Below are 15,080 nucleotides of genomic sequence, written 5' to 3'. Positions count from 1 at the left end.
GAACAGGAAAGGATCCTGCCTGAAACATATTGTGCACTTTGTTACTGTTGCTCAGGGACCAGGAATGACTTTGAATTACAGAGAGACACTCAAATTCCCATAGAAAAAGTGTATTAACATTTATAATTAACTTACTGAAAAACATCCGGGCCAAAGACTGCAGCTAAAGAACTTGCTGACCAAATTTCTTCATGATGTGATGCTACGTTAGCTAAAAATTTACACAGAAACTTTAACAAACTGTAATTAACAGGTGGAAGCTGCTGCAAGAGGAACCTCAACTTTCTTCCAAATTCATCTTCATTATTATAATCTGAAAAAGTAATAAAAATATTTTAGTCACAAAGAAGGTATCTTTTCCTATTTGATAGTGATCAGCTTTTTGCCTCTGACAATTACTTACTTCTGAAAAGACAACTGATTTGATCAAACCACAACCTAAAATGTGAAAACTTTCTTGTATTATTTGTTCATTATTATCCACCACATTCTCTTCTGCACGTTTTCCCCAATTAATGCCCACTCAAATTCCTGATTTCAGAGGGCAAGCTCTGTGTATTTTTGTCTCACCGTTATTACATAACAACTGCTCCACAGAAGAGCTCTAGAGACGGCAACAGCTCCAACAGTGAGTTAACTGCCATCGACTTAAATTCTTCTGGCAACAAGCTGCTTTGACACCTCTTCCTTTACAAGCATCCCATTCTCACCACTCTACCTGCTTTTATAATACTGAACTGATAAATCCAAGCTATCTCAATGTAATCATCTTCACATGTGTTTAGCTTGAAGCCTGCTGATTCAATTTCAGATCTGAGAAAGGGTCACCATAAAATCTCCTCATTCTCACCCCATTTAACTATACTCTTCATCAAAATATGTCCCCATAAATCTTATTTGTTACCTCATCAGCCTCACAGGCAGCAAGGTTCCAAGATTTACAGCTGTTTGTACCTAACTGAGAAATTTCATCTATAGGAAAAGAAACGTCAGGAAAGCAAAATGGGAGAAAAATTGATACAAAGAGGCCTGTCTTTCTTTCTCAGACACTTGAAAACTCTTCTAAGATCAGTTAGAGAGGGAAAAGCAGGTTTGAAGATGATGAACCATCTCTGCCCCTCTAGATGACAGGGCAGCGACATCCTAGTTCTTAATATCAAATCAAGGAGTGTGTAAATTCCCTGTTGAGCATGTACAGGAGCACCAAGCAGGATCTGCAGGATTTCATTTGCTCAGACACAGTCAACACCTAGAGCAGCTGAATACAGGCAACCAAGCACAGAAAATGGTTGTCCAAACACATAACACATTAAAATGAACACTTCATTGACAGTTCTTACTCTAGAAATTGCACTTTGGAAACAGAACAGGAAAAAAAAAAAGGATTTGAAAAGTATTTTAACAATGTAGACTTTTATAAGAAAGGGACCACAGCAAGGCGATAATCAGACCACTCTGCACATCTCCATGTTTTGTCTAACCAATCCCTCCTGAAACCTAAGTTCTAAACAACCAGAGACCCAAAGGCAGAACGTTCTTACCCCTCACTGCAGTCCTGTGGCACTAAAGCACGGACACAGGGCCACGTGCTCTGGGATGGCCACATTCCCACCCCAATTAGCCAAATCACCTCTGTGAGGAACCACCTGCCTGCAGTGAGCTCCTAACGATGCACACAGACCACACCCTGCTGTGTAATGAAGGCATCCTGAGGACTTAGCCTGACCTAACTGCAGAACTAACACATGGCTCAACAATTACTACCACCTTCTGCAGGTCTTTAAGCAATTCCTCTGCCTCAAATGTAGCTGATGATGTAATTCTGAAAACTGATTGAGATGTCTATCAGACAGGCAAAACCCAGTTAGAAAATCAAAAGTCTAATTTTAGCATCTGAAAGCACTGTTTCAGGGTTTATGTGGTTTGATTTCCTTGTTACAGATAACTTTAAATTTTTCTGAAATAACTTTTACACTTTAAAAAAGGTCAGTAAAGACAATAAGCTGCAAGTTTAAGTGAAGTTTATATATTTAACAAAAGGGAACTAAATGGGGACTTGCATGCTAGAAACAATCCAATGTAAACCTATCCACAGTGATCCTATCCAAAGATGAGAGGAAAAAAACAACTTTCACGCTACATTTTACAGTCATCAAAGGGGATTCTGCTGTCACACCAAGTAAATATACTTCAGTCCCATTTCCAGTCCTGAGAGATAACATTGCAACCCAAGTGCACAGCAGTATAATCACTATTATTATTACACAAAGCACCAAAGACACCTCAGTGCCACTACAAATCTCAACTCAGTTTTACTCTTAAAATCATCAAATAAAAACACTGAATCAAAAAGAGTTATCACCTTGAGAAAGTTGCATCAAATGTATGTGCAAACTGCCTGGAATAACTGGCTCTGGAAGTTCTTGAAGAAAAAATCTAAGAAGGCTAATAGCTGAGGGTACATCTGCTTCTTTAACCAGATCCACATCTTCTCCGTTATCGTATCGTTGCCGGAGCCACTCCACTGTCTCAGCATTCCCATTGACTTGGAAAAGTCCTTCTTGTTCCAGACCCCCTGAGTCAGAAAAAAATATTTGCAGAAATAAACTTTTAGCTCAGGTAAGGACAAATATATCAGAAAAAATATTGATAATCAGTATGCACAATTCCCATACCGACTGAAACATTTTCTGGACAACAGTTTTGCATGAGTTCCAGCAGTTCTCTTCCCAACACATACATTCATGTGCCCAGTAACAATAAAACAACATGGGAAATGTTAGCAGTACCTAAACCACAGCATTTCCTATGAGGTGCCCTGCAGAGCTGACTACATTACTGCTGGCTAGAAAACATTGATACACGTAACAGAAGGAGCAAAGAAAGGAAGTAACCCAAAACAACAAAATCACATCCAGCTGAATAATTAACTTCAGAAACAAGTACTCTTCAAACCCCCAACACAATCCATTCTGTAAGCATCACAGTGCATTACATTATTTTAAGTACAGCAAGGTGATACATACCATGTTCCTCAATATAGTCCACGACATGGCGGACTATGAATGGAACCTCATTGTCTGGTTGCCCTTCTTGCTGCAGCTCATCAAGTGGAATTCCAAATATTTTGTTAGCAAGAACAGAGTTGCAGTTACTCAAGGAAGGGGAGGAGCTCTTCCTCATATCTTTTTGCAGCCAAAAATCAAAGCTGTCTTTTCTGTCAATAGGAGAAATTAAAACCAAAAGGCCCACTTCAATGTATGTTTTTGAAAGCATTAATCTGTAACACAAAGTGTTTTAATTACCTAATACAAATACTCTCTAGTCTGTCTCCATCCATTCACTGGTTTAATGGACAGCTCTGTAATGACTCCAAACACAGCCAACTCAATAAATGACTACCGCTGAGGTGTTCTGTCCAACCCTCAACAGAGGACTGAGAAGAACATATATAGCAGGAAGGAAAATGCAGAAAATTCTAGTTACCACATTCTAATTAAGTTCTAAGGTATTTTGGTAGATTCCTCAGTACTTTTTCTGACAGTATTTAGTAGCCAAGCTTTCAGAACTCAGTACAAAAGCCTCTCAACAGGAAATGAAACCAGTGGATTCAAACCAAAACCCTAAGTTTCAATTATATTAAATGATTAAGTATTTTGTGATACTCAACTGAGCTGTAATAATTTTAAAATATACTTGGCCTTTTCTGGTCTATATAATAAAGCTTTCAACACCTGAATCAAATTATGTTTTTTACTGAACAGAAAACACCTAAAGCTAGTTTCTAGATGTTCAGTGATACCATTCTATCATGCCAAAGCTCGAGCTTCACTTGCAAGTCTTTGCTTGATAAAGGATCTAGATCAGTAACAAAGGGCAGTATAAGTCAGTCAGGCTGTAATCCTGTCAAAACCAAAATATTTCTCCTAGGAAAGAAAAAACTGTCCTTTCAAAATAACTATTAAAAAGAAAACATACTTGTTTAAATGCCAGCAGTCACTTTGACAGAAGCTGGCACACAGAACAAGTATATGCTGTTAGTCAAAGCACTGCAACCAAACTAAAATTCTCTGTTTACCAAGAGGTAAATTCTAATAGATTAGACATTCTGAAATTCACACTTGCTTTTCTTTTATTTTTTCCCCAGCAAAATAAGTTAAGGAACCCACCTCAGAGTACTTAAACAGCCGAGTTTGAAAAACGCTTTCTGCGCCAGCTGCCCTCACTGACCAAGCATTCTTCTGTCATTTATGGTTGTTTAAGATTATGGCAAAAGATCAGCCTGTAGTTCCTCATTGAAGAATAGCAGAACTCGATCAGTACTTCAGCAGTTAATCTGAAAATAAGGAAAATATTATTAGATCATAAAGTTTTCAACAGTTTTAAACTCAGTCAGGAATCCAAACATCACGTTAGAGGAATTCTTGTCAAATCATCAGTTTCTTGCTCTGAACAAGAAAGCATAAAGACCACATTAGCACAGCTTATGAGAGAGCCCCTAAAACAGCAAATCCCTCTTTTCATTTATGAGTTAACCAAATCTGAAGTGAAACCTAGCACTGGACATCTAAGTCTTAACAATTATGAAATAATTTGCAGACTCATTCAATCCTCTTCCAAAGAATCAAGGAGAGTTAAGTAGGTTACACAGAGTGTTTTAAAGTACCTACCATGCTAAAATATTTACTGGCTATGTAATTTTTAGAAGGATCTCAGGCACTGTTCTAATAAAACATCTTTAAACAGCAAGAGCAAAACCAAAGTCCTAACTAAGGAACCTTTACAGTCAACCAGTTTTTGATGGTACTGACCATCCTTTCTAGGAAGTTACTACGTGTCCTAACTGCCAGTTCAAAGTCCAAGTGATCATCAGGTCTGGATACAGGAAGCAACTTCCCCCATGTCAGTTCCATACAACCACCCACATTTTTGCCACCTTTTATTTAGAATCCAGATTATCTGGACATTTTTCATGTTCTCAGCTCTCAAAATACCTACAAACCACAGTAAATCGCCTTTCTGATTTTCTGTGGTATTAAAAATTTAAATTGCAGCTTCATGGCAAAGTGCAGGCAATGTAATGCCCAGAATCAGTCAAAGATTCAAACCAGCCCCTTGATCTCCCCCCTGCCTGCTGTAAATAAACTCAAGTGGCTGTGATTGGGCAAAACAAGCTTGTGACATGCACATAACCACAACACTCATCACCAAAACTAGATAACAAACAGGCTTTCCCCAGCTTAAAAAAATTCACTGAAACCTTTTGTTTCATAACTGGAGATTGAGATGACAGCCTGGAGACAAGTACCTTCCCTCCCTTTGTTCTCCCACAGCTCCTGCTTCTGTTCCACATCAGGACAAATAAACTTTATCTTCACTTGCAAATTCCTGACAACCAAGCCCTCAGCTTTCAGTACCAAAATGCCAGACCATTCATTACCTATCACAACAGGAGCCCAGAGTACTCTCAGTAGTCTGAATAGAGCAGTTTTGCTGCTCTCAACCCTCCCCAAACTGCATCCATGTGCTAAGGGAGTTGGTCATAATCTCTACATAAGATTGCTTCCACCTCCTCAGCATTTTCTTGCATTGAGGCCTAGAGGAAAAAATATTTCAGGCTTAGAAGTGTTTAAATTGTCTTGTATTACACACAGGCTGTAAATCTCTTAAGCCTCACACAAGTGAATCCTGGTCTGAGATCAGGACTCCAGGTGAGCTGACAACAGAAAATGAAGGGTTATATTCTAGTCAATACTTTTTTTTTTTCATCATATCATATTCAAGTCTGTTATTGCAAATTCTTGGTTACCAAAAGATCCTACCAGATTCCAACAATGAAGCAGCTGCAATTCATGACCCCCTTCGAATTTATGGAGGACTTGAACAGCCATTTTTCTTATTGTTCTGGTATTTTAAGTGAAAGTCAACATAATCTTTGCATGTAAGTAGATTTCAATCAATCCAAACATATCAAGCAAAATTTAAAGTATGAAGTTGCACACAGTCTATTTTCTCAAGCTCTACCAAAGTCAGCTTGTCCACAATGAACAGAAAGCCTCACACTGGCAGCTGTGGGGTTAAGGACAGCTGGGAGACAACCTTTGATGGATCTGCCACAATGCTTCAGGCTGACTTACTACAACCAACAACCAAACCTTCAAAACAAACATCACCTCATAAAATGACCAAATCAGAAGTAACCACTTCTTTATAATTCTGCACCAAATGAACAATCTTGCAGCCCAGCCTTCTCAGCAGAGGCAACTTTGTGCTCAGTTCAGTGACATGAAAGCTCAGCCACTTTTGCCAGGTGCAGCAGATGAACAGGCTGTCTGAATATTAATTTCATTCAAGAGGCATGAAAAAAAAGAAAAATAATAGAAACTTCTATTTTAACTGGCTTGGCAAGGGAAGAATGAAGCTGAAACAGCCTGGCTGTCTCATTGTTAGAGCAAAACCGGATTTACAACCCAGGTTTATACTTTGAAGAAAGCTTTATATGGTTTATTATCACCTAGAAAAATTAGTGAAAGCCTCATTTTCACCTTCTCAGACACACAGATTTCAATATATCATTATACACAACAATCTATTTTCAGAGCATTTCAGTCTTTCCCCTTTTAGTTCAGGCTTTGGTATCTCCACAGGCTGTGATACAATTAATCTGACATGTACCAAATCTAGAAAGAGCTAGAAACTCTGAAAGTTATTCAAGTTATTTCAGCAAGTTTTACTTCCTGCTATTTCCAACATTGTAAAAAACTGTTAATAATTAAGCATTTTATCTCCCCTTTTTCTATGGATCAGAAGCTTTCCTGCTTGCCCTCCCATGACTCAGGAAGTGCAGCACGTCACTGCAGACACACATGAGAACTAGGACAGGACATGGAACTTTCAGGATTATTTCCAGAGTCTTTTACAAATTCTAAGCAATGCTGTGGAGTTGTTTAATTTTTTTTTTGCCCCAGTCAAACAACTGAGGAAACAGGAGCTAACCCATTCAGTCAACTCCTTCTTCTTTTGCCCATATTATCCTGATCCTTTTGAGCACACGCTTCTCCCTCATAATTCCAGAACCTAAATGCTTCACAAGTTCTATCAAAAAAAAGACAAAAAACCAGCAACTAAAAAAAAAAAAAACCACACAAAAGAAAATTACCTAGCTTGAGTTTAATTATAAACATTCTGCTTGCATTTTTTTCAATCTACTTCCCCTCCTTGTTACTACAAACATTTAAAAACATCCTTAAGCTACAATCATGTTCTACAAAACATAAATGCAGGAAAGTAAAAATACATCTTATTATAACCACATATTACACCACAATTTTACAAGAGACTGAAAAGAACTTACTATGTCCTTTGCAACATGTTGAGCCCAAGCATCTTAAATGAGGGTAAAACAGAGTTTTGTTTTGTATTGTGGATTTCAGTGCTCTGGCGTTATTGAAAAAATTTTGGGTTGCTTTTTTTAATTAAGGCAAGTTCTTCATAGAGTCTGCTGGGAAAACAGCACCATGAGCTTCATTTTGCCATCATAATAGCATTCACTTATCTTGGCAACTGGAGAAGAATTTACACCCACACATGAAATGCCACTAAAAACCCCACAGAATACATGGCTAACTGTTAATATTTGAGGAATACACACGGAAATTTAGACTTACATTGAGTTCAGCTTTTACATTAATGACTGAAGTACAAATATTATATGGGCATCATTTTAAATTAAAGTCCTTAGGGATCCACCACCTTTCTTTAAAACAAAGGAATGAAGCAACAAGCAAAAATAAACAAAGAAAGGCTGCAAACTGAAACTGTGCCATAGGAATGAAAACATTAATTCTGCGTGTACAATGTCTGCCACAAGTCTCAACTATTTAAGCAATTCTTTTATTTGCTCATTTTACGTAGCAGGAAAGTCATATTGTCTCTGAAACAAACCCAAAGCTAACACTGACTGCTGTTTTGCTCTGGTTTAATATATTATTTCATGGCATTAGCAAACATCGCCAGTGAATATTTTTTTTTTAATACATAAAAGTAAAGATTTTTTAAGATTTTTAGATAGGGAAAAAAGCAACAAAATGGCCTGTCCCAGCTTCTCAGGAAACACACCTCAAGTTTTTTGGCTTTTTCAGCCCACAGAGCTGTGATCCTGTGAACCATCACATGCCTGCAAACCAGGTCCTAACAGATCACACACACATCCTCCGGTGCAAAGAGATCAATGCTCCTTGTCTGCAACAATTATTTACAAATAAAATTCCACAAAAACATTTGATTTCTTCCTCTATATTTGATGAAGAAAAATAATGTATTATGTTTACTTATATGACTTACAGCTAGACAAAACCTGTGATGTCCCCCTGGATGCCTACAGCAAACATAACTGTTAAATCCAAATAAATAATTGATTTTTTGGCTAAGTTGGAAATGATCAAATTCTAAACAGATTTTCTAAGAAGAATTTCTAAAGGATGGCCAAAACTGAAGCCCCAGATTCCAAGCTGGAATCCCAGGAGCTCTCCTCATGCAATCGTGTCCCCATGACATCACCCAGAGGCAGCTGCCAGGCGAGGGCAGGAGCACGAAGCCTTCCCTGGGAACCTCCCGAGTCCCAGCTCGCTGCGGAGCGCATGGAGCCGCTCAGCAACTGCTGAGCTACGCTTCCTTCTGTCTCCAAACACGGCAAGCAGCACTCTTCATCTCACTCTGAAGTTCTGCTGAGTTAAAAGGAAACTGAATTTTATAACAATTAGCACGGACTGATTTTCATGCCATTTGTATACTCAAATTACTGTGAGCATTCCCAATGGATGAAGTGCTTTTGGGCAAAAGAGCTTTTTCCTCGTCTGATTTTCAGCTTTTGCTCAGCTAACAAGTAAAACCAGAGCATTTTGCTTGTTTGAAACAGTCCAGTCAAAATTAAAAAGATGGCCAGGCTGGGGAGGGGACATGGCTTGCAGTAAATTTATACAAAAGACAAACGGAAATTAATCCCACTAACTGTACCACAAACCCAAGACACAGAAAAGGACAAATTTGTCTCAAGAGAACAGTAAAATGCATGCAGAGATGTGCCAGTGCTTGAACAGACACAGAACATCCTCTATGTAAAAAGAATAATCCCATTTAAGTACTCATTAATACATTTGAAAAGTCAAAACAATAATTATTTAAAATAAAAGTTTTAAAACCCGCAAGATTAGCTTAAAATAGACTCTTAAAGCAAGATTTCCTCTTTCTGGCTCAGCGAAATCAGCTATCAAGAGGTATTTTAGTCACAAGTCTAGACTGGCAAATTTGGCTCAGTTATTATTTTAAATTTAATAAGCTGCTCTTAAGAACACAATCCCCATCCCCATTAAGGCATACTGTTTGAAATTAGGTATAACTACAAAATTTAACTTGCAGTCTTGAAGGAATCCATGTTAGAATCTCTTCTCAAGCAGATGTGACTTTCCTGCTCCCTTTGTTTCTCATTATGGTTCCCAACTCTTCACTGCCCTGTTTGCTCTCTGGTTAAGGAGCAATCAGAAGGAAACCAGCCCACTGCAGTTTTGCACACAATCAAAAAGGAGTCAGCAGAAGCATGAACAGCAGCTCTTCAATTAATGAGCAGTTTGCCTGTGGATGCCTTCACATGTGCATTCACACACACATTAAACCTCAATGCTGGTAAGCAGAAATTCTCCATCGTTTGCCACCAGCACTTCTGAGATAGTCTCCAAAAGCACTCAACTGACAAAATACTGGTTATACTGACACAGCAAGTAGAAGCACAAAAAATACAACAGAAGATTTAGTGGAATGCAATTCTAATGCAATTTTTGTTCCCTGGGAATGTGGCAGCAAGCCTTCTAATTTACAAATTAGAACAATTTAAATTAAGCCTTTATGTCGTTTCTAGGCAAGAAAGGAACAAAACACCTCATGAAAACTCCTCTGGAAGACATATAACTAAAACTAATATAATTTTGGAATTTGTGGGGTTTTTTTATTTATTTACAAGCCAAGAAACTATAATACTGATTAGTAGTTATTTTCCAATCATTAGAGTTCGGTCTACAATTTCAGTTGACAGAACCTGAGCACATTCTGAAAACGCCCATCGCTCACGGACCTTCACGAGAGACAGATCCTATCTATTAGAAAAACCTCAAATACAGTGACTGATCGAAGCAACATTCCAAAAATATTCTACACTTTTAAAGAACAAGCTGAGAGGTCATCAAAATGTTAGCTGGTTTTGATAAGCAAAAAATAATGTTTTATATTCACTTACTAGATAAAATCCAAAGGCTTTTCAACAGCATTACAGCAACTTAAAATCCTCCAACTACATTGTAGCAAGAAAATAAAACCATCAGCGATACCAGAAAAAGTAGATGTTTGCTCAGTGCCTCACACCCACCACCACACACTGCCAGATTTGCTCTCATCTGCTGCTGCCAATGCACATGTGCAGAATTCTAAAGAAACTTCCTGCTCACACAGATCCCATCACACTCTTAACAACAGTAGTTAATAAATAAAAAGGCTTTTGTATCTTGTGTAACAGCTAATTATATTCATCCTACTCGCCACCCCCCAATGCAAAGCTCTACTCCACAGCCACACAAATCTCACTGCCCCTGCATCAGATAATGCAGAACCTCGGTGCAATGGCATTATAAAAGTACAGTAAAGTAACAGACAGGAAGAAATTATCAGCAAAACCATGCAACTTGCGAGCTTCACGTTATAAAACCAAAGCAGTTTAACAATTGTCACTGCTGTTAAAAAAGACTTTGGAACAGAAGCCAAGCTACCTCAGAGACACCAAAAAAGCAAACTATAAATATATAATGCACTTAATTCATTATACATAAGTTATCCTATTACATACATTTATCATCAGTTTGTTCCTCCCCTCCCAAACAGGTCAGCAGAAATACAAACTGGAACTCAGCAGATCACAAAATGGTTCACAGCCCCTTCGCTATCCAAATGCTGCCTCTGTCAGAATCTTGAGCACGTGCCACCAAAATAAAGGACAGGCTCAGCACCCCCAGTGCGGGAGAAAGACATTTCAACGAAGAGTTCAATGCTGCAGCAATGATTCTCTGGATTTCAAGAGATGGGGAAGGAAAGAAGAAAGAAGGAAAAAAAAAAAAAAAAAGAGGGTCTGGTACTGAGGTCTCCCATCAAAACTTGATTATGACTAAATTTGAAGAAATCACAAGGTTAAGAGTTACATTGCAGACTAAAATTAACTAACCTGATTATATTTCTAGAGTACCAAGACAACAAAAGATTTCATTAAATGTAAAGTTCAGCAGAAAGGAGAGAAAACCTTTCAAACATACACACTTAAAAAAAGGGTATAAAGGAAGAAAGAACCACATTGATAAGATTCCAGCTCTCACCTTTTCAGTTTTGCCCATGTATTATTATCCTACACAGCTGAGCACAAATTTTAATCCTAACACACTGCAGGGAACAGTGAACAGAAGAGACACATGAGGAGAGCTGCCAGCGGCACTGGAACCTGGACAATCAGTGCAGGGTTCCCACCACATCCAGGGCTCAGATCCAGCAGATGCCCCACCCAAATGTCCTTAGAAATGTCCAAAAAGCAAAGAAAATAAAAACCATTTAAACCTCTCTATAGGAAAAAGCCTCTGCAACCAGAGTCTTTGTTGCAAGCTGTTTGAACACAAACATAAAGCCCTATCTGTATTTTAAGCTCAAATGGCACATTTTTCTTTTTTTCTTAAGACAAACATACAGGATTTCACACATTCACAGGGGAAAGACCACAAGAGTAGAACTGTTAATATCACAATAGAACTATTTTCCCTAATCAAAATATGGGCCTGCAAAATATTACCCATTTCTTATAGTGAATGACTCCACCCATATGTTGCAAACATAACAGGTTTTGACCTTCTAAACTATGTTTTTAAGACTTCAAAACAAACCAGCTCTAGAGAAAAAAAAGCCTGGTAGAAGATGCAGTAACCAATATATTATGTTTTAGGGTGCAATAACCCACAGAATTCACTTGAACCAACAGAACTTCCACAAATCTCAAGAGCTGGCTATCAAGCCAGTACAAACTGTGAAGATAAATCTGAATTTACCAAGCCTTGAGACAGCTAGTCATTCTCAAACAAAATTTTTGCAGGTAAAACCTCTCACCTTACAGAAAATAATAGTCATCAAGACTGAATTGCTCAATTATACTAACTTTCCAGGGAGCAATGTAAAATTCTTGTATTCTCTGCCTGAATCCAATTTTGACAAGAGACATAGAGCCCCTCTGCTGAAAAACTGATAGAGCCATCACTTTACAAACTGCATGACAAGTAACAATCTCCCTCTTCTGTAGCCCTTCACAGAAGATTTAATATTCCTTCACTTCTGTATCTCCTCATATGTTTTGAGTAAAATGTTATTTTTCCATTCTTAAATAACAGTCCTCACACCTGAAATGATCAAAAAATATACAACTAGGCCTGCAATGCAAGGAAAAGAGTTGAAAAAGTTTGCCATCCTTCATCCTCACAGATGGAAATGATGAATTGCCCTGCATTAGTTAATTCACTCCCCCCTAAACGGCCACTAGATTTTTGTGTGCTAATATGGCAGTAAGGTTAACCTGCTGCTATGCACAGAATTAAAGGACAACTTGAACCAACATCACTTCCTCTTCCATGTAGCTACAGCTTCTTTTGTGGGGGATGGGGAAAAAAGAGAATCACCACACAAAAATATTAAAAAATCCAAACGAAAAAAAAAATCACCTCAGACTTGGCAGGTTTTTCTTACTTTCCCCCTGAAAAGGGACATCACTGCTCAGCTGTAGCATTTGAGCAGAAATCAAAAGGCTGAGTATTAGAAAAGGAAAAAATCCTAGCCCATAATGCCTTCCCACACAGCAAGCAGGGACTCAAAACTTTCTGATGTCTGTTCCAAATGCACTGAATATTTCTCCAGCCTCACCTGCTTTTGCAAACATGCCATGATATCCATTAGAAAGCAATGCTTCACTGCTTGCACAGGCTCTCAGGGTATGAGCCACACATGACAAATGTTAAATTAAGTCTTTTAATGAGCGCAAGGAGATCCTCCAGTGTTCCAAGTAACACAAAAATGAAGTGCCCAAACTAACACAGAGCAGATAAAAACTATCATTTGCCAAAGTCGGACATTTTGACATGTTGTTCATGTCAAAATCTGCAAGCATTAAAAGCTACCAGGAGCCTCTCCGAGTCAGCTTCCTTAAATGCAACCATGGGACACTCTACTTGATTGATTTTTCTAAAACAATACTGTAAATTTCCAGTTTGATGCTTCCAAAACATTGAGGTATTTAATTTCTTATTGTTACATGGTCGAGACAAGGAAAGAATCCCTATGGAGCCAAACAATGTATAAAATACAGACAAAGAAGACTAAAAAGAGATCTCAAACATCTTCAAGTCTATGCAACAAAGAACACATAAAGCAATTTACTAGTTATGAGCAGTAAAAAAAAGAAAGAAAACAAACAAAATAGCTAAACTGCTTATAATATAGGCCAACAAATCAGCTTTCTATTCTTTTTATACTGCAGATTAAACTGCATGGAAGACAGGAAAACTTCAAACCTAAACGCTAATCCAGTTCAACAATTTGTTCTAAATTCACAAACTAACAATTCCATCCCTGAGGACATTCAGGAACACATGCCAAAAAAAAATAAACAACTGTGTAGTTTTTTATATATTCACTTTCTTTTTTTTTAACAGGCAAGAGTTATAATGTGGTATTTACTTTCTTCATCTGTTACCTCTTTTCCCCATCTTGAGCCTGGCAGCAGTAAGAAATTTTGTACAAATTTCTTAAAATGCAGCCAGACCAAGGAACTTGAGAATAAGAGAGCTGTGCATGAAAAGCTGGCATTGCAGTATGTGATGGGAGGTTTTTTGTTGTCGGGTTTTGTTGTTTTTTTCCAAACCTTGAAGAAGCACCCTAACACTGGGCCATCTCATATTAAAGCAACTTTTTGACAGCAAGAAACATTTCCACTGAAATATTCAAATCCCTAAGGAGCTTCCATGAACAATGGAAACTCACAGCAGCAAACCCCTCGGAAGATACGTTTGGTCACAGCCTGGCGCGTTCAGTCCATGACCCAGTGCGGCCTTGGTGACCCAGGCGATTCAGTGACCGCCCTTGTGCCAACTTCGGGGACCCACCGGGCTGTCAGGGAGCGAGGCCGGGGCTGGCAGGGAGCGAGGCCGGGGCTGTCAGCGCGCCCTGCCAGGGGCACCCGGCCGCTCCGTGCCAGGAGGGAGCAGCCTGGGCACACAACTCCTGCAGGAGCCGGGCTGTCAGCGCTGCCGGCACGGTCCCACCGACACCAGCCTGGGGGACGCTCCCGCCCCTTGACAGCTCGCGGCTGCAGCGGCTGGGCAGGAGGAAGTTCCGCGCCCCGCTCGGGCCGGTGCCAGAAGGTTCCTGAAGCCTGACGTGACACCGAGCGGCCCGAGCGGGGACCCCCGCGCATGCGCCCCGCGCCCCTCACCGTTGCCGGGTGACTCGCCCTCCCCGCCGTCCTCAGCACCACCGGCAGGTTCCTCCGCCTCTTCCTACCCCGGGGACCGGCGCGGGCCTCTCCTCGCCGCTCCGCTCTCCTCGCTGCCCTCCTCCGCCGGCCGCTGCCCGCGCCGTGTGCCGCGGCCGCCGCGCTGCCGGAGCCGACGCCGTCCGTGCCCTCACAGCCGCTCCGAGCTCCGAGCCGCGAGCGGGGGTCCCCGACGGCAGCGGCGGCGACGGGCGGAAGTGACGCGCTGACTGACAGGTGCAGAGCGCGCGCCCCCCGCCCGCCTCCCCCCGGGGGTCACGTGCCGCGGGGCGGGGCGGGCGCTGAGGGCGGGCGGGACCCGCGCCCTGAGGCGGCGGTGGCCGCGGGCGGCCCGGCCCGGGTGGCGAGCGGGGGTCGCCCCAAAATTAACGTTTTCATCATGTTCTGTCACGGTAACTCAGCCACCCGCCCGCATCGGCCTGTGCGGGCTCCGAGTCACAGAGTCAAACGGCTTGGGGAAGAC

At 40.4% G+C, this 15,080-nt stretch overlaps 1 protein-coding gene across 4 annotated transcripts in view; it reads right to left on the bottom strand.

Moving 5' to 3' along the window:
- FAM13B (family with sequence similarity 13 member B) overlaps positions 1-14,771 on the bottom strand; it is a 44,376-nt gene extending 29,605 nt beyond the window's left edge. For 2 of the 4 annotated variants that reach the window (XM_066559877.1, XM_066559880.1), the window contains exons 1-5: positions 14,558-14,769; positions 4,170-4,336; positions 3,027-3,217; positions 2,363-2,575; positions 136-313 (exon numbers count right to left, since the gene is read on the bottom strand). In XM_066559877.1, the coding sequence (XP_066415974.1) occupies positions 136-313; positions 2,363-2,575; positions 3,027-3,183 (548 nt within the window). In that variant the 5' untranslated portion in view covers positions 3,184-3,217; positions 4,170-4,336; positions 14,558-14,769. Of the gene's footprint in view, positions 1-135; positions 314-2,362; positions 2,576-3,026; positions 3,218-4,169; positions 4,337-14,557 lie in introns of all 4 variants that reach the window. The other 2 variants (XM_066559881.1, XM_066559879.1) reach the window with 2 other exon arrangements.
- Between the last annotated feature and the right edge of the window lie 309 nt (positions 14,772-15,080).

This window comes from Molothrus aeneus, chromosome 15, assembly GCF_037042795.1.
Source record: "Molothrus aeneus isolate 106 chromosome 15, BPBGC_Maene_1.0, whole genome shotgun sequence".
NCBI lineage: Eukaryota > Metazoa > Chordata > Aves > Passeriformes > Icteridae > Molothrus > Molothrus aeneus.
Note: the sequence above shows the minus strand (reverse complement) of the source record. Positions and strands in the feature narration are given on the sequence as shown.